This window comes from Pyxicephalus adspersus, chromosome 2 (genome assembly GCF_032062135.1).
Source record: "Pyxicephalus adspersus chromosome 2, UCB_Pads_2.0, whole genome shotgun sequence".
NCBI classification, from domain to species: Eukaryota; Metazoa; Chordata; class Amphibia; order Anura; family Pyxicephalidae; genus Pyxicephalus; species Pyxicephalus adspersus.
Genome location: NC_092859.1, coordinates 83,584,210 through 83,610,951, shown reverse-complemented (window position 1 = coordinate 83,610,951; position 26,742 = coordinate 83,584,210). Strand labels below are relative to the sequence as shown.

The following is a 26,742-nucleotide window of genomic DNA, read 5'->3' as shown; positions in this document are numbered from 1 at the left end:
ATATATATATATAATTATATGTGTATATATATATGTGTGTGTGTGTTGATAATAGTTCCCACACAATTTAGATTTTTTTTCTAATTTGATTCAAATGGGAAAAATGTTTAATTTCTTGGTGATGTCAGCTGTTATTTTTAGTTATGTTATGTTACTGTTATGTTTTTTTACAATAGCTTAAAGCAAAAACAGAGCTGCTGTTATCAGCAGAAGCTGCAAAAACCGCCCAACGTGTTGACCTGCAAAATCATTTGGACACAGCCCAAAATGCACTACAGGACAAGCAACAGGTAAAGAAATTCATAATCCATTACACACCTCTTTATATCTGTGTCATGTTTTGTGTCTTATTATCAGCATTAGAAAAATGACACTACATTTTTGTTAATGTTATTTAATGTTTTATCACTACTGCACTTGAGTTGTTTAAATGCTAAGGAGATTTGTTTAGGAGTTAAGGTTTAGAGTTAATCATAATTGTTAGAATTTTGTTTTCAGTAAATATTTTAGGTGGTAAATAAAATATTAAGGGATCAGTTTAGCTAACATAGGGGCATTAGGGTTAAGTCAAGTGGGAGGTTACATTGTATTGAATAGGATATAAATGTAACAATTATACAAACTAGTGGGGGCCAGTGGAAGAATAGGATTAACCTTTTAAGGCTGTGGTTTGCCAACCCTTAATGCTAGGTACAGAAATGATTCACAAAGAGAAAGAAGGGTTTTTGAAGGTAAACAATATCAATATTTTTTTCATAATACATAATGTATACTACATAGACTGTCTTTTAATCATGTGAACATTGGTTACACACCAAGTAAGTATTTAGGCCGAAAGGGCACTAGACAGACGTCCTGTATTAAACACACTGCAGATTGGTACAAATATTTGTTGCATACGTTTTGGCCGTGAACCTGACAAGTTTCGCCCGTTTTAGGCTTCCTCAGGGGTGGCATACGTTTTAGATCAGCAGTATTTAATATGTCCATAGGTGTGATTTGAATGGGTTAAGATGGTAAGTAAGCTCCACACTGGAGGGTGAATAAATGCCTCCTGAGAGGGATAATGCAGAGGGTCCCCAAATATAAGGAGGGGGTACCTTAGGCTGCTGCCAAATCAAGATGGTGGGTGGCAGCAATGCCGCCCCGCAGGTCCAGGAAGTGTGGCGTAGGTGTATATGTATTTTGTTTTTTACTTATTTTTTTTCTTGGGGAATTTTTTGTTTGGTTTTTTTTAATTATTTTTATTGAAATTTCAAGTTTAGGCATATAATTTAGACATATGACGAAAACATAGTAAAGAGAAAAAAGGACCATAATAATAGCCAAAGACATTAATCAAGATCCCCCCCCCTCAAAGTCTTTGAAGGATTCAAAACTTGATAGATTTAGAGGAAAGTAAAACCTAGTATAACGGGGAGTAAAATGGATATATGAGTACTATTAAGTGAACAATACATTAATGAATTGCAGTAAGGTTGTACATAACACTTATTATATGGATTCACATTATGCAAGAAATATATATAAAAATCCACAAGAAAATAATGAAGATGAAAATATAAATTGTTGAAAATAATATGCAAACAGTACATACATATTCATTACACAAGTTACCAATTGAAAATACATGGACCGAAAAAAAAAATACAAAATATATTTATGCATGAATAGTGAGAGGTAAGGATAACTTAATATTGAATACTACACTTTTTGCCAAACACCCTTCTTTCCTCTTTTTTGGTTGAACTTTATCTATATTATAAGGGTTGGCACTCAGTCCTTCAGGACAACTAACTTTACTACAAAATAACCACCACTCACATCTATATAAATTGCATTATCTATTCAGATGTAGATCGGCAGAAGGTCTGAAAACCCATAAGCCCTATGCCTGAGCATAAACTCAGATTCTCTTCACACTTCATTAATCATGCACTCCCTAACCATCTGATATCCCTGAACCATGTGGTCAACTAATTCTGGATACTTGAAGTACTTTTACCAGTGTCAAACATTTGAGTTGGACAATGGCTTTACAAAAGCAGGCAGAAGATAAGCATATATTGGGGCTAGCAGGTGTCAGTATTAGAATATGCACTGCAAATTTCCGAGAGGGATAACCGTATAATGTAGATCACCACAAAGCTTCAAGCTCATGCCATTTCATACAACAAAAACGGCATACTCAACTACAGATCAGTAAGTATTTAGAGAAACATATGGGCAACTGAAGGCTGCATTGGGTTTCCCTCCAGGGAACCAAAGTAGTTGCATACTTGTGTTTAGGTTCACTTTAATGACAACAAAAGTAGAAGAAATTATATATATATATAAAGGAAATAATGAAGTTTAAAGGTACATCTCATATATCATTTTTGTTTTTGATGATGGAACTTTAAATTAAAAAAAAATATATATGTACACAATATAGAGATATGGCTAAGGTAAGTGAAGAGTTAAGCGTTGGTTACCCTTATTTGAAAGGATTTTTTACTTACTTAGGGCTGTAAGGCTGCACACAGAGAACCAATATACTACAGACCTTATAATGGTAGTACAGGGTGTAGGGGAGGGATTAAGCTTTTCTACTGAGGAGTAGTAAACCATGAAGTGTATGTGCTTCAATCTTTCTTACTGACATGCAATATGTAATGCTGTATCTCTAAGAAAAATTCCTAATTTCAATTAATTTTGAGAGGTTTTTTTCTTGTTTTGGTTACAAATAGTACATATATGTATGGTTTTCTTTCTTCTGTTTAGGAATTAAATAAAGTCAACACTCAGCTTGAACAAGTGACAGCAAAGGTACAGGAAAAGCAGGAACATTGCACTCAGCTGGAGCAGAGCATTAAAGAGTATAAAGAGAAATACCTCACTATGGAACAAAAGGCTGAAGCACTTGAAGGACAAATTAAGGTGAGATATTAAAGATGACCTATGTCAGATAATAAAGATTACATATGTGGTAGTTTTATGTGCCCCCTATCCTATCCATCAACAGTCTTCTGGAAACTGGTTTGTTAAAGAAAGAAAGATGCAAAAAATGTGTGGCCCTCTACACTTTTGGCAAAAAAACAGACCACTGCCTGTCCCCAGCTGTGACCCCAGCTGTGACAAGGGCTATAATTGGGAAAGAGGGCTTCATCTGTACCCCCCGTGTTGTGGGTTCTTGTGAATGTCATTTTTATTAAATTGAACATAAATTGAAACTGGAAAACAGTTAAGTTTTTTTGTAATTGGAGTTGATTGTAACATGCATTGCTTTCTTGATTTTGCAGAAACTGGAAGCTGACTTAGCAAGTTTGAAAACAAGCCGTGAGCAGACGGTTCAAGATCTTCAGCAACAAAAGCAGCAGTGCTCCCAGCTGGAGCTGAAACTAACTGAACTTGGCAAACAGTTAGAGGAAGAGAAGGGATTGTAAGTCACAGCTTTTATGCTTTGTTCATTGTTTGACACTGGACAACAAATGCACCTATTGCACCTATAAGTTTAATTTCAGCAAAAAAAAAAAAAGGGGGGGGGGGGGGGCATTTCTTCTAGCCAGCCACACAGTTGCAGAGTTGACCCTCTTCCACTGCACAGCTCTCAATTGCTCCTGGCAGTGTTTACATCTGTTTTTTTGCTTTTTATTGTAAAAATGCTGCTTACATTTACAAATTTACATCCTTCTAATGTTTCTGGAAACATATGTTTGCCAGGTCTGTAAAAGTGTCTGGCAAATCCAAAATTGGACTCCTAATAAGAGGGGCTCCTAATTTCTACATGAGTTATTCTGAGTCTGTCATTACTGTTGTAATATAAACTGATACTATTACAAAGTTTGAATTTCCATTATGGGATGGATGTAGTTTGCTTACTTTTAAGTTGCCATCAAATACAAGGTAAAGTAAATTATCTTAATCTTTTTTTACACCCAGTGGTTTACTCAGCGCTTTGCTTTCTTGCAGGACTTCTAATACAAAGCTGGAGTTACAGAAAAAGTCTGAATCCCTGCAGCGCTCCAAAGAGATGATATCAAAACAAGATAAAGAAGTGACCATCCTCAAGGAGACAGTAGTAAAGACAAAGCAAGAACTGGAAAAAATGACAAAGGAAAAACAAGAGACTGCTGGAAATCTAGAGAAACTGAATCAAGAAAAAGACACTTTGCAGAAAGAGCTTAATGATACCAGTGACAAATTGGTCCAGAGCACCGGGTCTCTGAAAAAATTCAAAGAATTGCTAGAAAAGGAAAGACAGACAGGAAAAGACTTAGTTCAGGTCATGGTGGGTATATAACATGGCCATAAACATTAAATCTATGCCCACTGTCTTGTAAAAATGGAAAATGTTATTTGAAAGTAGTTCAACACACATCATTTTTTCACCTTAGGAGAAATCGCGTGATGAATTGAAGGTTAAGCTGAAATCACAGGCAGACACCACAGCAAAAGAAATCCAGGAGCTTAAGGCTCATCTGGCTGCTAAAGAGGAGGTAATGATTTACTTTTTTTGTCTCTGGTCTTTCATGTTGATTGCAGCTCTCAAACATGATTCAGCTTCGAGATGAATTATTGTCCAGCCAGTCATGTTGCTTAATCTCAGAGTAATGCTTATCCTGACTTATCCGGTAGAGGGGTGAGACTGCCAGTTTCTGCACAGATGGCTTTTACATATTCCATACATTCATATTTCTTGGTCACAAAGGATTGCAGCCACTTTAATGTAAAAGAAAATATTTGTCTTTGTTTGGACAGGAGCACATTTAGCTATTTGAATTATTACCTGTAATAGAATCTAATGAGCTCATTTAAATATGCACCTCAATGCAGTGTTTTGTTGGTATACTCTGAACCTCATCTGTTTAAGAGTTATATAAGAAAACCAAAACGCAATAGATAATATTTCTTTTATGAACCACTGAGCTGTGTTGCAAAATACATAGGAGATGTCCCTTCTGCAATAACACATACTTACCTGCTTATTTGCAATCTTTTCTAAAAATGCTGGATATTCCAGCGTACATTCGGCTGCCAGGAATCTGCGCCGGAGTTAGTGTTTGTTTTCCCCATCTCATGTGTCTATATGTGTATATAATTTTTTGTATGACTAGAAATCACAGTAAATATCAATATTTACCTTTTTAAATCTATTTTCTCCTTAAAAAATACAACATTCCAGCTGTAATATTACCGAAGGGTACCAAATAATAGCCTAATCTATTTTTAAATTTGTTTGGACAGAAAAAAGATAAACTAGATATGTTAACTCCAACTCCTTATGTAAAAATTCCCATTGTAAACAAAAGGGGTTAGTGTGTTGAGACTGTAGTGAAAAATGTTTTTTTTTTAGGTCAGTGACTGTAACAAATAATAACACATTATTAGCATGACAAAACGTGTTTTCTTCGTGCAGCTAGGCTTTAAAACCTTTTTATATTAACTGTATATACCATTTCTTCCACTAGGAATCCTCTAAGCTAAAGTCTGATCTACAGGTCTTCAAAAGCAACTTACAGAGTTCTGTAAAGGAGAAAGAGAGGATGGAGCAGGAACTTCGGGGAGAACTGAAAAAAGTTCAGGCATCTTTTGAGGAAGAGAAGAAGAGACACCAAAAAGATTTGCAGACTGTCTCCACTCAGCTGACTGACAAGGTGAGTTGTGGTGGTTTTTATTTTTTCAAAAAAGTACACTTGTAGAGTTCTTCCATTCAACCTTGTTCTTAACAGTGATAATAATGTTATTTGTTCTTGAGAAGACACAGGAATATATAAAGATTGTAAGCCGCTAATGTAGTATTGCCCTAGAATATAAATTTTCCCAGGGACTGAATCTTCACTCGCTACCACAATTCATTTTAGATCCATTCCAGTCCCTTATCTGAGTAATAAAGAATCTCCACCCACCTCTGTTTACATATTAGTGTACACCTTTACCTCACTGCCTACTATTTTGCAAAATGCTGTTCTTTCTAAGTACACAAGTAATCTGTGAGATCATCTGACTGGTCTACCATGTCTATGACCACAGCCAACAGCCTTAAGGTTTTGGTTTGGTAATTTCTAGCAGGCTAGTGACTTCTGTAAGAATTGAGCAAGCAGCAATTGTTATCCATTCTTTTCTCCATAAGCAAAATTTTGCAGACTCTGTATTCTGGTATGTCTATTGTACCTAAACAGTCATCTGTTTAATCAGATTGTGTCTTTTTTTTAAGTAAGTATATTCATTAATTGGAAATACTCTTGAAAACATAACTTAATTTTTATGTTTAAGACCCAGCTTGAGGAAAAACTACAGAAGCACATAACCCAGCTAACTTCAGAACTGACATTTGAAAAGAGCAAATTGTCCGATTTACAGAAGGCCAATGAAGGTCTTCAAGAAAAACTGGGGAACCTGCAGTCTGACATGTATGGAAAGGAGTCTGAGGTTTCAGCAATCCGTCAAGATCTAAAAGTAAGATGGATAGATATTTCTTAATGGAAGTAATGGTCACTTATACTTGGCAGTGGTAATAATAGCCAATTTTTTTGCTAAATTGTTGTAGTTTGTTTTCTGATATCCTATTTTTTCAACATATTTTATTGGATTTACATAATATTTATTCTCACAAAAAGCTACTGGTAAAAAATTAAGGTCGTTGTACGTGTATTTTTTTTGTATTGTTTATCACTTGTCTTCTTTCGTAATTTACACAAGCCAAGTACAGAGAATCAAGGCCTAAAATATAACTACAAGCAAAACTTTTGCTTTTTTTGTTTTTGTTTATTTTTTTAAAGAATGATAGAACCACTATCAGTCCTCTAACAGGGAGATTTGCTCTCTCTAAGTGTCCTGGCCAGCGGTGTCACTCATGTGGAGGAAGTCCAAGTTTTGAATTGCTACCAGAACAGTAATAAAAGAGAAATTCTCCAATTGGGACATTTGTTCCAGTGACAACTGTCTAAAAGGGGATATAATACAAGTTAAGAAGATATCCTATCAATTCCCTTTGAGTTCACAAAGCTGTATGTGTTTTTCCTTGCCTTTATTTTCAGTCTTGTAACCATAAGCCGCTATTTCAATTAATTTATATTGCCTTGATCATTGAGCCTATAGTTAAAAAATCAATTAACATTAAATAGTTTTCCACATAACCATAACATAGTCCCCGTGTTTATTTGTCCACAGTATTATCATAATTTGTGTCATGAACCTTGGCCATTTTTTTAAGGATAGCAGTTTAACTGGCAGCTGAAGCACAGCTAAACTAAATGTGCATATGACAACAATGTTGCCATTGGAACATTATTTTGAAACCTAGAGTTCTAGTCACAGATTTCTTATATATACAAAACTTTTATGGACAAAGCCCTCATGCTGCAACAGTAAAAACATACTTCCATCAGTAATCCTTATCAGATTTACCTATTGACCTTGTATGTATGTCTGTCTTTATTCTATTTTTTAGTCTTTGGAGGAGAAGCTTTTGCTAGCCCAGGAAGAGCTAAAATCCAACAGAAATGAAATGAGCGGCCAAAATAAACGACTCAAAGAGCTTAGCGAACTGAAGACCACCATGGAGCAAGACATATTGACAAAGACAAACCAGTTGAAGGAACAGGGGCAAACCCTGCAGGAGTTACAAGCACAGAAGGTATTTGTCAGAATATATTGCCATCCCTTGCATTGTTTTAAAGTGTCCAATGTCACACTATGTTACTGAAATCGATTTAGGAAAAAAAAAGTTTTATAGGCTACCTATGTAGTTACCAGGAATATCTGCCTTGCTAGATACAGGATAAAAGGGTTAAATTGATTACAGTGTCATAAGGTGATCCTTTAAAAATGTTTGAATCTGAACTTCAGGCAAATATAAAAAGTAACATGAAAGAGCACATGCTGATAGAGTGGAGAGAGCAAAGCGGTGAGCTAATCTCCAAGCTGTTTGTCTTTTCACTGCACAGTCAGAGTAGGGCTGAAGAGGAGATCTGCAATCAAAGTAAAACTAGCACAGGAAAGATCAATTTAACTTCCCAAATTGTGCTGTGCAGCAGACTTTGTAAATCTTAGGAGTGGAAGCACAGAAATTTATATCCTTTGAGCTGTTAAACATCTCTCATGTATTTTGTCATTTTTTATTTTAAAGTAGTAAAAACAGCAAAAAAAAAAAAGCTTAAAGTAGTAAGAAAAACAGCTTGCAATGCAATGAAAATATTTTAAATTCTATGGACATGTAATACCAATAATGTACAGTCCAGCACCTAGCACTCTAAAAAATGTTGTGGCTTTGCTTTGGCATTTCCTGGTTACATTTTTCCAAGTTTTGATAAAATATATAATATATTTAGCTGACACTTTTTGGTAACCACTGTTTTTGGGTGGTTACCTAAAAGTTGGGTCACAATACAGGGGCTGCCACCTGCCTGCAGATTCTTCTTTCAACCCGGCCTAAAATAATTTTTGGGGAGAATACTGTATATATCTACAAAGTGGTTGTTTCTTGTTATGCTAAGTGTGTGGAAAGAACACCCTGATGACTGACATTTGGATGAAATTAGCAAAAAGAATGCTCAATTTCTGTCCTCCGACTTTCTCTTTTTTTAAGGATTTAAAAGCTTTATTGGCAGTACCAAATACATTTAGCATTTCCAAAGCATGAGGGTAAAAAAAGGGGAATCGGTGTAGGGTTTCTCTTCTCTCACACTTCTTTCTATCCTATCTCTCTTCTGTCTTCTGATGATATAAAAGGTTCATGCAAAGATTTTTTATTACTTAAAATCCACTCATTTATTTTTATCCTGTTTAGAATGTTTTTGCATTATTTTGTGAGATAATGTAGTTTAAACTAAAGTTCTGTGGTTTATGTTGGTAAATTGTCAGATACAGTAGTATTTAGAGCTGACTGTGACACCATCTGGCTTCATACTCAAACACTGCATGCTGTCTGCCTAATTTGGGTTAGCTTGTTTGTGTTGGATCCACATCAAATTACAGTATGCAACATACATATGCAAAACACTGCAACCAGAAAATATTGCTGTTAGTAAGTTTAGTGATTTGTTGATTATTGTGTGGTCAACAAGGTGAGGATACAGTATATAGCTTGACGCCTTTAACACCTGATTTAAAAAAGTGGGCACGTTTAAAAAGGAACTAAAGCAGAAAGAACAAAACAAAAAGAAAACAAATCAGACATAGGAGAGCAGTTAGGTCCATAGATTCGTTTTTAATAAAGATGATCAGTGGAATAGTCATACTTTCATATAATATTTCTTGCATGGGAAAGGTGAGTGTCTCTTTAAATTTCCTAGCAGTTTCCTGTATTTCATGTGGGATTAAAAAGGTTGCACAAGACAAAGCCATAAAAAGGATATTTATTTTGGGTGTTTATATTATATTCTAAAAATTTGCACAGGAGTGGGATCACCAAAGGTGAGCAGGAAGTCGGTCATTGTTATAGAATATCTAAATCTACAAACTAATATGTAAGTCCTTAGATGCGGTGGCTTCGTTAGTTTGCACTTTTCATGCCAGGTGAGCAGGGTCAGGTGATTGGGTCAGGTGATAGGCATTGTGTTTGAGAGTAAGACAGTGGGCGAAGGTGAAGGGTATGGGTAGAACTACTGTACCACCCTTGCCCTTTGATTATTCTGTCAGGATTAGTAATTGATGCCTTTTACACCGGGTGATTCTGCCAGTAACACATCCATAATCCTAGGATGACAACACATAATATAGAATGGTATTTAACGAACCAAAATAGCCCAAATATGAGAGGTTCTTTGTTAGAGTTTATATATAATTTAATGTTTTAGACAAAATCATGTTTTTGCAAGAATTTGTAATCAAAAATTTATGTATTGTATTTGATCACTGCCTTTTTTCTGTTTTTAGGCTCTGGTTGACAAAGAGTTGAATGATAAAAGAGCAAGTGTCATTAGTTTAACTTCCGTCAAGGAAAAATTACAAGGTGAACTAACGAAAAAATGTGAAGAACATAAAAATGTTAAAGAAGAATTCCAAAAGGTAACTTTTTTTAACTGTAGATGTTTTATATTTATGATAGAAAGGTGTAACAAAAAACTTCAATAACAAAAAGTCAGGACAGCAGCCTGGCTGTGTATGTGTTAGGGCTCTGTATATCTGAATGCAAATACAAATCCTTTGGCAAGCTAAACAGCTCTAATGCATGTATTTCATCTGTATATTTGGCTGTATCTGGAAAATCAGCTCTAGAGAGAACCTATGCAGAACAAAGCAACAAGTTCACTTTAGTTCCAGCCCCAGCAGCTTATTATATTTACCTACCCCTCTCTTCAACTATAGGACCTAGAAGAAACAGCCTTATGTAATTTCTAGGTTACAACCTACTTGCCTACACATGGCTGAGGGCTCTTTCTCCCTGTCCCCATGTCAGAGTGCTAGCGACATGACCAGCCAATTGCCACACACCAGTGCTGAAATGTGGAAAGAAGTAGAAGTAGCCTGGTAGGTACTTCATGCTGTTTGACACTATGGCACAATATTTATATATATATATATATATATATATATATATATATATATATATATATATATATAAAATTTTATTTTTAAAGTTTTCTGATCACATCAGCTCCAAGGATAACTTTTGGGATGACAGTGGTCAGTGATGGAAGTAAAAGCAATTAGCATTTTGCTTTATACCATGGGTGCCCAAAATGTTGATCGAAAAGGCAACCCGAGTCGATCACAGAGCCCTGCCTTACCCCTCCCTGCTGTTTCCTAGCATCCGGGCTGCACGTCTATAGGGATGCTGGGGATGCCTTTCTGTGTGAAAAGGCTCTGTGTAACAGTGGGGTGTGGGGAGGGAGGAAGAAAGGGCAGTCTGAGGTGAACAGTGCTGGGTGGTTTCTTGTGCAGCATGTCATTCTCCTATGACAGGTGAGCTGTAGCTTTCTTGTCACTATAGTCTTGTAGTGCAATGACTGTGCAATGTTCTGCCATTCAATGTCTCGTTAGCTCCAGTCACTTCTGTGTCATACTCGGTATATATATAAATAAATATATGTTTAGCATTTTTATTGTTGGTAGTAGTAGCCCGCAAGCCAAAAAAGTGTGGGCATCCCTGCTTTATACTATACCCAAACTGTGTTCTTTCCAACAGCAAACCAGCAGTTTAGAGGAAGCCAAAAAGCTACTGATTCAACAGAAGCTTGAGCTGCAGGGTAAGCTTGAGGGCTCTACTACAGCTCTTGAGCAGGAGAAAAAGCTTCAACAGACTCTAAAAGATGAAATAAAAAGAAAGGAAGAGGAATGGAAAAAGCAGAATTCAGACCTGCAAAATAAACTGGTAAGCCACCACGTTATCGCTAGCACTCTAGAGACCTAGTAAAATATATACAATCCCACTTTCTGCTTTTCTTTGAAGTTCTGTTCAAATTTGGAAAATTTATCATTTTATGATGATATCCAGTGGTGCCTAGCTGTGGGTATGTTTACTATATCTTTGGAGTTGCTCTTTACAATGTACTGATTGTTGTCATTTTGTTCTTTGCTTTGCTATAAATTAGACAACAGAAACAAAGGAAAAAGAGGAGCAAAGAAAGAAACATGAAGAAAATGAGTCAAAGCTCAATATGCAAATCACAGCTTTAAATGAAAATCTGGCCACTTTAAAGAAGGAATGGCAGAGTAGTCAGCGCAGAGTCAGTGAGCTGGAAAAGCAAACCGATGACTTGCGAGGAGAGATTGCAGTGCTGGAGGCAACAGTTCAAAATAACCAGGATGAGAGACGTGCACTTCTAGAAAGGTGGGTTCAGTGCAGTTTGGCTGTGGTACCCATACACAACAGAGTATCTGCAGAAAAAGTTTTGACATTTATCTATTAGGATATTTAGGTGGGATCCATCATGTATTTAAAATGACCATTTGTATTGTCCTGCGTATAATATGTGCCATATCGGTCACCTAGGACATCGCATGGAAATAGATTTGCACAAAAAAAAAAAAGCTAAAACCTCAATGGTTATGGCAGAAATTAATTTGGATCTCTTGGCACAAGTTTATTCTTAGGACACGGGTAGAAGTTTTTTCCCTTTTCCCTGCAAAAGATGTATCTGCAGTATACAGTATATAAAAAGTTTGTTATTTAAATTCACCATAAAGGAAGACGCCCAATCAAAACTTAAAATCACTCACCCGATTTTAGGGAATAGGAATGAATAAAACATGAAGATAACACTTCTTTAAACCTGCGTATTTTGTTTTGGATTTACACTACCCAAAGATCCTAAAATCACAATAAAACATACACATAATGGGCCCGATTTATTAAAGCTCTCTAAGACTAAAGAAGGTTGATTTCTAATAGGAGAACCTGGGTGATCCAGCAAATCTTTAATGGATCAGGTCCAAGAGTGTAAACATTTGTCAATAAAAAGCAAATGACTTTTAGGATATCCATTCCATAACAGCCACCACTGTAACAGTCACTAATGCTTTAACCACTGTGTCATATTCTTCATATTTTACTGTTTGCTGTGATGTTGTAATAAACAAAAGCAAAGAGTAATATTTTGTAACCAATGGTTACAATTTGAGTCATAAAGTCTTCTCTCAGCTGCTGTAAAGGAGCAATGCTACAGAATAAAATCTTACCCTGACCACGTCTTAATAATGCATCCGTTCAAAAATGAAAATCTGTCTCGGATCTTTGAAATCTGTTGCAGATGGCTGCCTAGGTTTTAGGGGGCTGCACTTACACCATCAGTGTGTCAAAGAGGCTTCGCTAATTGAGAGGCAGCCTGATTTACTGTTAACTGTGCTAATTTGCTTAAAAAAAATATCCCTCCCCCCCACCTTGTGTGTCCTAAACAATATTTGTTTGGAGTTTTTGCCATACACACACCTTGTGTGTCCTAAACAATATTTGTTTGGAGTTTTTGCCATACACACACCTTGTGTGTCCTAAACAATATTTGTTTGGAGTTTTTGCCATTTACACTCGTATTTACCGTTTGTGGTTACTTTATGCCTCATTATTGGCTGAGAATGGAAAGCCGCTTTATAATTTTATAACTGTAACAGGAAGAGTTCACTACAACTGGTGTGTGTATGTCAAATATTTTTACATGTACAGGCACATGTTGCTGTTGGATATGTTAAGCATGAGCTGTATACCATGTATATGCACTATATTTTTTCTTTATAACCAGGAAAATGTGAGATTTACCCTACAAATACTTTTATCTTAATATCATAAGTGACCGGCCTATTGTAAAAACCAATCACATAACCCTTTGTTGGTACACTTTGTAACTCGCCTGTTACCTATTTTTTTTTTGTACATTGGCTGCATCTAATGCACAGTGTAGTGTACAGTCCCTGTCTCTGTCAGATGCCAAGAGTAGGAATCAAGTGGAAGAGCAGTGTAGCTTGGTGGGGTGCACAGATGGCATCCCTTGCATTATTGTAGGAGAACTTGTTTTGTTTTTTAGACAAAACAGAAATAAAAAATTCTTAGTTTCTGAATAATTTACCTGGTAATTTTTCCAGTAACCTACTTCTCCATATGCTCAGGTGACAATGCTTATTTGTTGTTTTGTCTGTAAAGAGAATTGTTGTTACTTTAGTGCAGGGCTATAAAATGGCCACTTACCTCCCCTTTTTGGTGACAATGTGAGCAGATCTTTTGTAGTCAACAGGGAGTGCAGAGCTGATAACACTGCTTAAAAGCGCAGAGACACTGCTGTCAACCTATCACAAAAAGAGTTCACTGTATTTCTGGCAGGTCAACTGGTATTTATTACTCGTTTGTAACAGATCCTTTTCAATGGCAACTAATAGACATTTTTTTTTTTACTAACATTTACTAAAATATTCAGTAGCTCATTCTTTGTAGGAAAAATACAACATTCTGACTTATTCCGATTGACTTATGATTTGATTTATTTCATCTTATGTTAGGTATCTGAAAAGTGAGGGAGAAATCGAAAAGCTGCAAGCCAAAATTGTTGAACTACGGAAAAAAGTAGATGAAACCACCTATGCCATGGAGGAACTTGGTAGAGAAAATCAGTCCCTACAGGTAGACTTCAGCTGCTTGGATCCTGCCCTACAATAAATTACCATAAAGTGATTTGTAAAAAATGCGTTCACATTTCTGTGTTGAGCGCTTTAAGAATATCTTTATTTCTGCATTTTGATTTCAAAATAATGGTGATGGGTGAAAGACACTGCTATCCCATTTTCTTAAGGATTTGTCCCAATGACATATGACTTATTCTTTCTAACAGTTCCTTTTCTAAATCACAGATAAAACATAGTCAGGCCCTTAACAGGAAGTGGACAGAGGACCATGAAGTACAGAACTGCTTGGAGTGTGGGAAAGGCTTTTCTGTAACAGTAAGAAGGGTATGTGGAAATATTTTCAATCTGTAATGGTATACAAACACTTAAAATAGTGTCTACATTTAAATACCTGCATATTTGTAAGCTATTACAGTGCACAGCTCACATTACTGATCTAATGTCTGTAGATGACTGTTTCCAGTCCCCTCACAAACTATCACACAAAGTAACGACATTAACGTGATAAGAACAATGAGCTGGGAAGTTACATTTAAGGCTAAACTCATTTAAATACACTCCTCAGTTACAACAAAGAATAGAAATCTACTTTTTGTACACCACATTTGCAAATCCAGTTATTACCATGTAAAATAATGATGGCATCATTTCTGTGCTGCACGTAGCCTATACAGAGGGCACATGTATTTACAAAATATTTGCTTAACCAGGATTTCAGCTTTATGTTAACGTTAGGGGGGCTGGCCTTTCCATCTTATCAGAGTAAGTTTCTGGTCACGTGACCATTACACCTATGAGTTTACTGGACATCCCAATCCAAAACCATGAGCATCACTCCAGTTGCAGCTTTTAAAACCTTCATTTTTCTGGAAATGCTTGGCATAAGGTTTTGAAACAGATTTGTAACATTCAGTCTGTCAGTAGCATTTGTGAGGACAGTATGTTAAGGGTTATGTGCAGGTCATTCACCAAATGTCTTTATGCGTTGGACCACAATCATGCTGGAACAGAAAACTGTTTTCCCTAAATTATTTAAATATCAAAAAGCCCATACATTTTTGAAATGTCTCCTGCTGTATTACCAATAAAGATTGAATGGCTATGTGCTTTCAACTTGGTTTGAGATGAACAGGCCTAACAAGCTTATATAGATGTGATGGCCATCTCTTTACAATTGTTGGGCCTTTTAGTGTATTTCAGCACTGCTAAATATCTAGGAAATATTCTGTTGGAATCTTGCCCATCCACTTTTCCTGTGTTTGGTGGATATATAAAGTACCTATTTGCAGGGTTATTGGCTTCCACAATATAGATAAAATGCTAGAGACACTGGAATGTGAGTTTGTGTGGGGGAAAGAGACTAAATGAATGCTAGCTGTGTTGTCCTGAATAAATACACACTGAACCTGTGCATCCCTATACTACAAGTGCTATAAAATATTAACTGAGAATAAAGTAAAAAAAAAAAAGAGTGGCACTTTGTATTTAAGGTCCATGGGAATTTTTTATTTTGATAAAAAGCAAAGAAAGCCAATGCATTTTGGGGTGTAAAATCCCCCTTTATTTAGCATGTGAGATGGAAATTAGAAAGAAAAAACATGGGCTGTGCTAAAGCCGAGCTACACCAGAATAATCTTGTATTAGGGTAAAAGAACAGTATAGAGAAGTCTGCCTGTTGATTTCAAACAGGTCTCCTTATATCTGGTCTCCTTATTATCCTTATTTATGACTGTTCTAATAATAGGAAAGTTTCTTTGGACCTTGGTTACAGACTAGAGCTTCCATTGTTTTTACTCTCTCATACTGCTCTGTCACACCAAATAGACCAGTGTTAAACTGAGCTGCCTTCCTTATTCTAATTGACATCTTTCCTCTCCATGACAACAAATCTGCATACCCAACACTCTTCATTCTGATTATTCCATAATAATAACAAATCATCTTTGTTTTGTTTTCAGCATCACTGTAGACACTGTGGAAATATCTTCTGTGCAGAATGTTCCTCAAAGAATGCCTTAACGCCTTCCTCCAAGAAGCCAGTCCGTGTGTGTAATACGTGTTATAACGACTTGCAAGGCTAGGAGCCACTCCCTACACAGATCCCTCCAAAATTACATTTAGTATTTTCTTTTTGTTATTGCACTTCATAAAGCACTCAAAGTACTTACTCCTTTGGATGAAGATTGTACAATTTGACAACACAGAAATACCTTTTGAAATGTTTTATTGATACAAAGTAAAATTATTGTATTTTTCATGAAAGCCAAGCTTAAGGGCATCCTTCTTTTCCCCTGCACATCCCTCTTCTGTCATCTTTGTTTTGTTTGGCTGCCTGTAAATAGTAGGCTGACAGAGAAGTAACTATGTATTTTTTATACATAAATTGACAGTAAACCAGGAATGACATAAGTCTGAGGTTAGATTTTGTTGCCAAATGGCAAAGCTGTAAAATTATGGAAGGATCTATTTTTTTAATGACCGTACCCATTGGTAAGCAGTGTTGTGCATCAGTGTTTATAGTTGTGCATGCTTACACGCTGAGGACAAATGAATACTACTCCTTCACATCACCTATCACATTTCTTTAAAGCATTTGTACTGAGCCAAATCTGTGTTTGTGTACTTGTCTGAGTATTGAAAACCTTCAGTTCAACTGTGTTATTTTACAACTAGGAAACTTCCCTCATTTAAAGTGAAGTTACTGAGATAATGCTAAAAAGCCAATGCCACTGGCCAAATATTTTTATATATTCTGTCATTAGGTGTTTTTTTTTTGCCACATGTTGGCATAGCAGCCTTCTGTGTTATGTAATTAACAACCTGGGCAAAGTTTAGCTTTTCAACATTGTTCACATGGCTCTGAGGTACATCTGTTACCTAATTGTTGGCTTCAACAGTAGTATTTCATTTCTTATGAAAATAGCAATTTCACTTCTAGTTCAAAAGCAAACTAACTTTTATCATTGTGTTTTATGATCATTGTACCAGGGGTGATCTTTGAGCGTTTGTCATTCTTTTAAGAGTTGCAAATTGACTTTGCACTTTGTTTTCCAGTTTAGAGATGTTGGATAAGGCATGTAATGAACAGTTCTTTTTCCTGTTATTAAAAATATGACTATCATCACAATTTTAGATTTAATAGCAAGAACATTGCTGACCACACCTAAAGTCCAGTCATAGTTTTTAAAGAAAAACATTGTCAAATGCTTGTTATATTGATTAGAAAGCTCAAAGTACAGGTAACAGCTAAATATACAGATAGCATGCGTATATAGGGCTATTTTACTTGCCAATTTGTATTTCTGTTCATGCAGTCCTAGAATTTACACAATTCTAAGGGAGAAGTGCTGGGTCTGGGGGGGAAAAAGACCTGATTTTAATGTTTAGTAACACTTAACCTGATTTATATATAGAGCCTCATCTGACATTCCCTCAAACATTCCCTCTTGTGTATCAGTGGCAAAAATGAATTCCCAACAGGGAATGTCAGATTCCCTGTTTTAAAAATACCTGTCCACACAGACTGTTTCCCCAGGGTTCAACCACTCATGTTTGAAAATCCTGTTCATTTGAATAGACCAGTCCACATCAGAGTGTTTACTTAATGGGCTAAAAAGAAAATGCCCAAAAATGCTTAAAATGCCTATAAATGCTCCAAACATCTCCACTGAAATGAATAGGGTGTTTCTGAGTGTTTATAGGCATTTTCTTCTAACTCTTTTCTGCCACATGCTCATATTCAGATTTCATATGAGTTTTTAAGCGCATCTATCAGCATTTAATATTATAGTCAATGTAGACTTAGCCTAAGGACTGGTACACAAAATGAGATTGTTTACTTCAGATTGATTGCTTCTCCAATAAAATGATCAGATCTGATTTTCCATACCTTAATGAAACAATCAGATGCATTATTCAGTGTCCATCCAAAGTACATGTAAATGATTATAGACTGTAAAACATGAGTTTTTTTATATTGCAGCAAGAAACAAGCCAGCTTGTGAAAGTATATTTATGTTTATGATGTAGCAGGTACACAGCGGGCATTGCCATTGGCTGGTACACTAACGTCACAGTGTATCTAATCATCTGAAATGTACCCTGCTTACCATTTATACTTCTGTTTAGCAGCTGTATTCCCTTCACAAGCCAGCTTTGTTTCTTGCTGAAATACAAACATATATAGTTACAATGTGATATTACAGCACATATTCATAACAGAATAATGTGTAAGTGTGTGCTGTGTTTGGGTTTTTTTAGATGATTCATAACTGATCAGAAAATTATTCAGATTGCTCTGTCCAGCTCAAAATTAGCAGTGTATCTGCTCGTGTGCCCGACCTTACTGGTCTTTTTTGTCCCTCAAGCTTAAAATCTTTTCTGTCACTCTGCTTTCTCTTATTAGCATGACCTTCATTGGTGCATAAACACTGCAGAGAATCTAACTGGCCCTTTGCACGTCTTCCTCCTTACCCTGTTTGAGCTCCTCTGTACAAAGACTGCAAGGTGCTTTTGATATAACTGGAAGTCATGCACACTGCACCGAGATCACTGCTATTTGTCAGTAAGGGTCACTCTGTTTAAATAGTTCTAGCTCAGCATGGGGGTACATCAGACCACAGCTTCCACACTGATTTTGTTTAGATACTATAATTGGGTTTTAAACTTTTTTTTATATATAAATTATCCTAGTTAAGTGGTGTTCTTATCATAGTCCCATAGTCCTAGCAATGAAAAGCTAACATGGAAACATTCAGATATACTAATAAAATCAGACTTCCAAACAAAGATAGCAATTTTATTCGTTTATATATTTATTTAAAATAACTTTCCAATTATAAAATATATTTTAAATACTGCAAGTATAGATACCTGAAGTATGTGTAATACAGACAAGGGTAAACTACAATGGGAGCTAGTCAGTCACTATTTTGTTTCACAGTGCAATTATTATCATTATTATTAATGTGTTTTTATGGGTTGGTGGATGTTTGGGTTGGTATGCTAAAGGGAGAATATACCTAGGGGGGAATCTTTTTAGGTGATATGTATTCATAGTCTAGTATTTAGGCTGGGGACAGAGAAATGAGTTGTTGTAGAGCTGTGCCCTCAAAATGGTAGCATTGCACTGGCTATATGGAACCTTTATATATAAATATATGTATAGCTGTTCTGTGGCTATGCATCCCAATATACCCAAGCTGCAATCCACTCTGTGTTTTCATAGTCAGTGAGCCTTTGGTGTCCATGACCCAGTCTCCATTTTAACGACTGAGGCTCCATGGAGCATTTCTCTTTGAAATTACTGAGAACCACTGCATTTTGGGAACACCCCACAAGACCTGACAATTTGGCGATGCTCGGACTCCAGTCCCATAGCCCTAACCCTGGTCACAGCTGCTTAGATCTTCACACTTGCCCATTTTCTTTTTTTCTTACACATTATCTTCATGAACTGATTGTTCACTTGCTGCCTAATATCCCTGACAGGTACCAGTGCAACAAGAAAATCTTAACAAGAAAAGTTAACCTGTCAGTGGGTTTAATGCTTTGCAATTTTTGACATGTGAATGAACGCTGTCTATTCACAAGTCTCCATGCCTGCTTCTGACTTGGTTTCTTGTAGATAATTTAGGATTACATGTTCAGAATGTGCTTTGTCAGGACACTTCTTCAGCCATTGAACTTCCTGTATCATATTCTGCTGCCTGTGTATGAAGTGCTGAGATTTTATTAGTCTGGAAAACTGCTCCTGACACTGAGAGCTGCTATTCAACCTCATGTTTGTTGGTTAAACAGAATTGGCTGTTATTTTTATGTGATATTCTGTAATTTGTTTGGTTACAAAACAGCCAGGTCCATCACCTTCATTTTATCTTTATTAACGATCATTAGCATAACCGGTTCTGAAGGTAAAGTAAAATGGGCATGGACATCAGATACAAACATTCTCTTTCCTTCTTTGTATTCTTGGTTTGCTTTTACCATTTATATAAAGGGAGAGGCTCTCCAACTTGTAAAATGAACTGGCACATAGCATACCTCTTTTTATTCGTGTAATCTCACTAAGGAACGCTGGGGCACGCATTCTCGCCTCGATGCAACCAAAACACAAAATTATACTTGACTAGTAGAGTTAAGCTATAACTTTCTTCTCTATCAGAAATGCCCACAGATTCCTCTCTACTAGTGAGCCTTGATGATAGTAATCTGCAATTCACAAGTTGTTTTGTACTTTAGAGTTGAGGATACCTAGATGTTTAATCTGTAGGTGCAGATGGTTGCTCATCACTACCCCACAAAATTCTGTCAAATTATTTGGTTGACTTGCATAAACTATGTACAGCAAAATAATTGTTGTTGCTATTGAGTTTAAGGATTGATTACCTACCTCTCTCCAACAAATGTTTCCCCCACAGCACACTGTTATCATCACTTAGCTGGCTTTCCATTTACTGTCTGATTATATCAAAGCATGTATAGAAACTCCATAAACTCAAATGTCCTAACTTCTCTTGTTCAGCAGGTTCCTGACCTCAGATATTAACTTCTGTTGATGGGATTAGCTGGAGGCTGAAATTACCACAATAGTGGTAGCTTGCAGTGGTGTAGGATTTATGTGTAGATTAAGTAATAATGTTGGAGTGAAATTGCTGTGTGTTTTGACAGCTGTGTCATCAACAATAGTGATAAATGCTGGTACTTTTGCCTTGGTGAAAATGTGAAACTCTATTTGGAGTGTACATCTGGTTGAAAAAATGTATTTTGTCATATTTAGAAGTATTCAGTTATTTGTAATCTGAGCAGGCCATTTATTAAAAATGTGATAATTTATTATAACAAATGACAGACCGATAGATGATATTTCATTTACATGACATCCATCTATGCTATGCTTTGCATACTGGCTGATCCTCCTATTACTTCATATGAAAAAAATAATCTAAAATGCTGGAATATTTAATTAATATTGGATGATAAATTCCAACTTAACTCAAAGCACAATACCCAAAAGCCTGTAGACCACAGAATCAGATGGTGGACATACACAAGCAACTGATATGATGCATCCATGCTGAAGTAATAGTGATAGGAGCCACTGGCCAATATTTGTATCTGCTAATAAAGCCTTCAAGTATCAATGTGCAAGTTGGGGGAATGATAAGAGATGCTACCTGCAATGACTGGAACACAATGCAGGCTGCAACTCCAGTATATCTCAAATCCTTGGATCAATTGAGGCGGTTCTCTGTCTGTAACATTACTACCATAAAAAAAAAAAAAAACACATGGGAAAAAAGTTAGTTGTTTGTACCCTCTACTTCCAAAGGCAGAACCCCCTTCCCCCCTATTTTTTGTCCATTAGAATAAAATTTAAAGGATTTTTCTGTCCTTTGTCCCATTAGGAAGGATGTGAATATACATGGAAATTAAAACCTGTTAGCAGTTTTTAAGTCCAAGGCCTAGATTTAGGAACCGCTCTCCACAACTCCATATGCTAATTTATGAAATGGAAATTCTGTCAGACAACCCCAAATATTCTGTTACAACAAAAGTCACAACTGAAGTGTACTTCCAACTTACTACTCTGTGAGGCATACCAATAAGAAAGGTGTGTAGGCAGTATGTTATTACAACAACAGGAGAGAACTTATCATACAAGTTCTTGACAGTGACGTGTGGCTATGTGTGTTACAGCAGTTTTGACTTCTTACATAGTTATAGCGTGAGAATCATTTGAATGTAAAACTGAGTGGAAATTGTGTAAAAGGTTATCTTTATAGTGCAGGTGTTACCTTCTTGTTGTTTTATTCCCTGTCATTTTGCTTACTTGTTTGTACAGGTACCATGAGAATAAAATGTGCCACATGTGCTACTTATATTTAATAATTCACATACATTAGTCCCCTGCAGCTTATTATGTGCATTACTTGGGAAAACTGAAAACTGTCACTGAAAACAGTGCTACTTCTACCTCTAATACACCAAACCACCACACCTTGTATTGCACTGCCTATAGTGGGGGTCATCCCACAACCAATGGCTGGTTAGGTGGCTCCCACCATTTTTATCTGTATTTTCAGCAGCCTCTCATTAAGTATTTGGGGCTGCTGTATTGGTTAGCATACATAAATATGACACGCATGCGTTGCCAATTTTAAAATTGTTTTATTAAAACCTAAATAAGTGTAATTATTTTGGAGTGTTGTGTTTTCATACTTACTAAAAGAATTTAACTACAGGTTCTCATTTATATATGAAATGTGCACTTTTCAAATATTTTATCTTCAGCAGAGAAAGCTGAGATTTAGTGAATGATTCAAGCTGAATGAAGCTTTAATTAAGTCAAGCAGTTCCAATTTACCCATTTCTTCTATTTCCCCAGTACAAACCACTGCATAGTTTAGTCTGAGGACGTCTTACCTTTATAGACAACTTACCTGTGATGATAACATCCCTACTGGGCACAGATGACGGGGGACAGGAAAGGACAGCATGTATGTGAACCAATGGGCTCAGTGCCACAAGGGGGGATGTGGGGAATAGAGCAAGCTTCTAATGAGGATTTACCAGTGTGCAGGGAATTATTCACAGAAATTAGAACCGTAAGAGGATTGTATGAATGGCCAAAAGAGTAGGGCTGGAGTTCAGCTTTTAATCTAAATTTGCATCATACAGGAACCATTATAACCATTACTGACCAAGTATGAGCAGTGGATTTGCTAAGCTCCCTGACATCTTTTACATTTGTGTAAGACTATAGGAGTTTTGTGGAGATTTGAGATGTCACAAATGTTTGTGTCGTCACTAATGATGATAAACAAATCTGATGCATTTCACAGTGCTTGTTTATTCCTTACACAAGTGCCTTGAATGGCACGGCTTATTACCACGTGATCTGTCAATAATCTTAGTGACCACATTCTTAACCAGCTATGCCAATAATACTTTTTTGTTCTGAAATACATGATAAAAGCTACCTCTTTCATTGTATGCATTCATTTATTAACTTGCAAGAAGTGCTAATAATGCAAATCCTAAACAACAGCAAAAAGTATCCAAAAACCAAATGAATGACATTTATTGAGAGTTCTACCATTACGTGAATTGACTAATATCTTATTATACCACGCTAAGATGAGCAAAGGGTCAGCCTCGGTAGAACTGATATTTCTGTGTTTTTTAGATGCTGGACAGTCAAACCTCCAGACAGTTTTTTATATCTCTTTGGAACGTTGTTGAATTGGTCTTTGCATTTGCTCTTAGTCTGCTGTAATTGTTATGTCCCTGCTCTTTCTGATTTTTGTTATCTTAGTTTAAAATTCGGACAATACAGTAGGAAGGAGGTGGGTGGAATACCCAAAGGCCCAGATGGATGGCAACAGAACTGGCTATTAGGGCAATAAGATGTTGAAGTATCCAACACATACAAGAAGGCCAGACCTGGCTCAGCCAATAAGAACTACTAAATAACCATCACATGTCCCAACCATAAAATGTAAACCTTTCATGGGATAAACATAGACATTGCTATTACAAACCATCAATAACCCAGAACTAGTATTCAGACCAGGACTTTTCCATGACTTTACTAACCAGTATGTGTGCACAGGGTCAGTGACTGAAGGTTTTGATGAGAGCCAGGATTGGTTAGCAATGGCCCCTTTCATTTTTATCAGTGGGAGCCGAGCTCTGCCTTCCATACATATGTCTGTAGATGTATTGGACTTGTGTGCTAATGAGTATATTTTGTATTGTACCGAGCAATCCAGGCCTGAAAGTCAAGGATTTTTGATTGGCTGGCCACTTGCTGTGATCATTAGGAAAAGTTCATACATAAATTCTGTTTTTTTTCCCCCATTTTCCTGAACCTACACAGGTCTTATGTTGTCAAAGAAAATGCACATTGTAGTTACTGGAGTCATCTGCATTGTTGGTTGTTGGGCATGGCAAGGTACAAGGAAGTTGGTCATCTTTTCTTGTGATAGTTTATATATTTAATGATTTGCAGACTTGGTGTGCTCTATTATATTGGTAATCAGATTAGGTGATAATATGAATATAAGTAACCTGTTTCTGTATTGCTAAAACTGCTGTTTGTGCCATTCATATATTCTTGGTGTGCCATTACATTTGACTAACTCTGTTTGTTTTATGTGTTCTGGGTTTTTTGTATGTCCTTAACTAATTGAATTTTTTTTTATATATCAGATACAAGATCACAGTAACAAACATAGAAGTGAATTTCTTCCAACACCAGGGGTTTATAATGCAGCGGTCAACGCCTGAGTTATTTAGTGCGATTCAGTATAACTAAGACAACTCATTCCTAATAATCAGGATCAGTGAGTACCCTGATGCTTCCTCATCCCAACATGGGGGCATTGCAAGGTAAAATTACCACAATAAAAATTAATTCTGCATTGTTCCCACTACATTGACCTTAATATTATTACATTTAGTCCATTTCTACTAAATGCAACCCAACACACTGCAGAACAGCTGGAGAGTCTGTAGATTATAAAAACATTGATATATTATTTTCATAGTTCTACAATTATATATTTTCACATATACAATTTAAAGGTGTCATTTTTTACATTAAAAAAGGAAAAGCAGATTTGTTACTGTGATTACCACTAATCTGAGCTGAGGATAACATACGTTCATGTTTATTCTTTATGATAAATTATAAATACAGTGCAGGGACATTTCCAGGTGTCACATGTTACTAATGCTGCATACGTCGAGTGATAGATGTACAGTAATGTGCAACAGCAATATCACGGATAAGTTATCTGCATTTTAAATGGGGGTGTTTCCAGTGAAAAGTTACTCCGATAGATATTTTCCATTTTAGATGTGTAAAGCACTACTGTCATATACCTTTTATTCATAAACATGCTGCCATTGTCATTTCTGTGCCTGACGTCTCTGGCGGTTATGGTGTCTTCATTACTACAATCTTCCATGTTCTTTCTTACCACATACATATATATTCACAGCTCACGTGCTGTGCTGCCTATTATTTTGGATTTCTAGTTACGGACAAAAAACATCTTGTTTTTATTACTATTCTGTTAGACTTCCTTTGAAATCTGGTCTGTAATTGGTACAGAAATCCGAACAGTAATAGTGTTCAACTGTACTTAAAATACATCTTACTGAAACGAGTTACGTTCAGCACCAACACAAAGAGTTGTATCTATTCAGTAGCTGACAGATCCTTACAGTGCGCCTATGACCAGACAGTGCACGTTAAAGTATTCACATATTTTAAACGAGCAGTAAAACACTTTAAATGAGTCCATCATTCACTTTCCTGTCTATAAACATTATGGAGAAATGTGTCTTCAAAATTTATGAAATTGGAACTTCATTCTGAAAATCTTGTCAGCTTTCGAATATAAATACACAACAGGTGTAAAATACTTTACATTACAAGCAGCCAAGGCCAAATCACACCAAAATTCACGCTTTAAATTATCTTGTGGTTTGTGAAAAATTCAGAATGAATGAGCCTTTAAAATTTAATTTACTGCTTGATAGAAATATGTACAATATTCTGTGTTCATAGTCTGGGCACAGGTGCACTTTAAGACTTTTTTTTTTTTTTTTTTGTAGTGGCCTAGATCTTTATTTATCCCAGCCTGTCGGCCTCCTCTGTTGGTATGCCCAGAGGTTATTTGCTTCGTTAGTTAGTTTGCTTTAGACCAGAATGTTCCTCCGCTATGACAGTACAGATTTTCTTGATCTCAAGTCACGTGGACTTTAAAGCCTCACACTAGCCAAACTTGAGAGCTTTCCCCTGCCTTCTTGGCACATCCATAAAAGTAACAGAGGGTGAAGATTTTCTGGGACATAAATGCATGTACACAAACATTCTTCTGTAACTTTTTGTGTTGTTTGTGCCACAATCTTTACAGTCTGAAGTTTTCACTCCTCTCTCACAAGCTTAATACAAAGGTTTGGCTACAGTTGGGCTTTCTATAAGCTGCTAAACAATGGCAATGCTGTGCTTTAACTTGTCAACCAGACCTCATAAAATCAAAGATTTTGGGACTGAAACTGTGGCTATAGCTACCTGTGGATTCCAGATACTAAGACCTCTTGTAAAAGGATTTGTGTGTACTTCCTGAAAAATATCTCTAACGTAAATAATAAAGAACAAACCTGCAGTATTGCCCAGATCACCACCTGGTCTTTGTTCTGGAGTAAAGGGAAAGCTGCACATATATAATGGCACAGGAAAGTGTGTTCATCCTGCTGTGAATGTGATAAGCTTTGTATGTTCTATGCACTTTAGTAAGATTTAATTTCTGATGATCTTTGCAATGCAAATTTATGCACATTACACTACCCCTTGTAAACTGGATCATGCAGAGTATGTGTACACGGTTTTGCATGAGTATTTGACCTGGTTCTTTCTTTGCCCTTTTTTTTCAATGGTATGTTTACAGCTTGTGATCATGTAGTGGTGCCTTATGTTGTGAGAGACTGTAGTCTGGTGTGCATTTACAATGGAGATTTATCTGTAAGTAGACATCCTGCAGCTGGTGTGGAGTGGAAGGATGCTTGTTTAAATGTTATTTGTTTTCTAATCTGTATAACAAATGGTAAATAAAAATAGATCTTTCTAACAACTCTCTGTGCCTTTGTTTAAACTCATATGTACAATTTTATTTCAGTGCTCCCTAATTTATAGAA

General features: G+C 36.3%; 1 protein-coding gene across 4 annotated transcripts in view; it reads left to right on the top strand.

Moving 5' to 3' along the window:
• Nucleotides 1–26,678, top strand: part of EEA1 (early endosome antigen 1) — a 62,410-nt gene extending 35,732 nt beyond the window's left edge. For all 4 annotated transcript variants that reach the window (XM_072401242.1, XM_072401243.1, XM_072401244.1 and 1 more), the window contains 14 exons: nt 177–290; nt 2,764–2,919; nt 3,282–3,421; nt 3,952–4,270; nt 4,377–4,478; nt 5,451–5,636; nt 6,256–6,438; nt 7,433–7,618; nt 9,859–9,990; nt 11,111–11,296; nt 11,517–11,755; nt 13,912–14,032; nt 14,260–14,358; nt 15,993–26,678. In XM_072401242.1, coding sequence (XP_072257343.1) covers nt 177–290; nt 2,764–2,919; nt 3,282–3,421; nt 3,952–4,270; nt 4,377–4,478; nt 5,451–5,636; nt 6,256–6,438; nt 7,433–7,618; nt 9,859–9,990; nt 11,111–11,296; nt 11,517–11,755; nt 13,912–14,032; nt 14,260–14,358; nt 15,993–16,115 — 2,286 coding nt within the window. In that variant the 3' untranslated portion in view covers nt 16,116–26,678. The remainder of the gene's footprint in view (nt 1–176; nt 291–2,763; nt 2,920–3,281; nt 3,422–3,951; nt 4,271–4,376; nt 4,479–5,450; nt 5,637–6,255; nt 6,439–7,432; nt 7,619–9,858; nt 9,991–11,110; nt 11,297–11,516; nt 11,756–13,911; nt 14,033–14,259; nt 14,359–15,992) is intronic.
• Nucleotides 26,679–26,742: the final 64 nt, after the last annotated feature.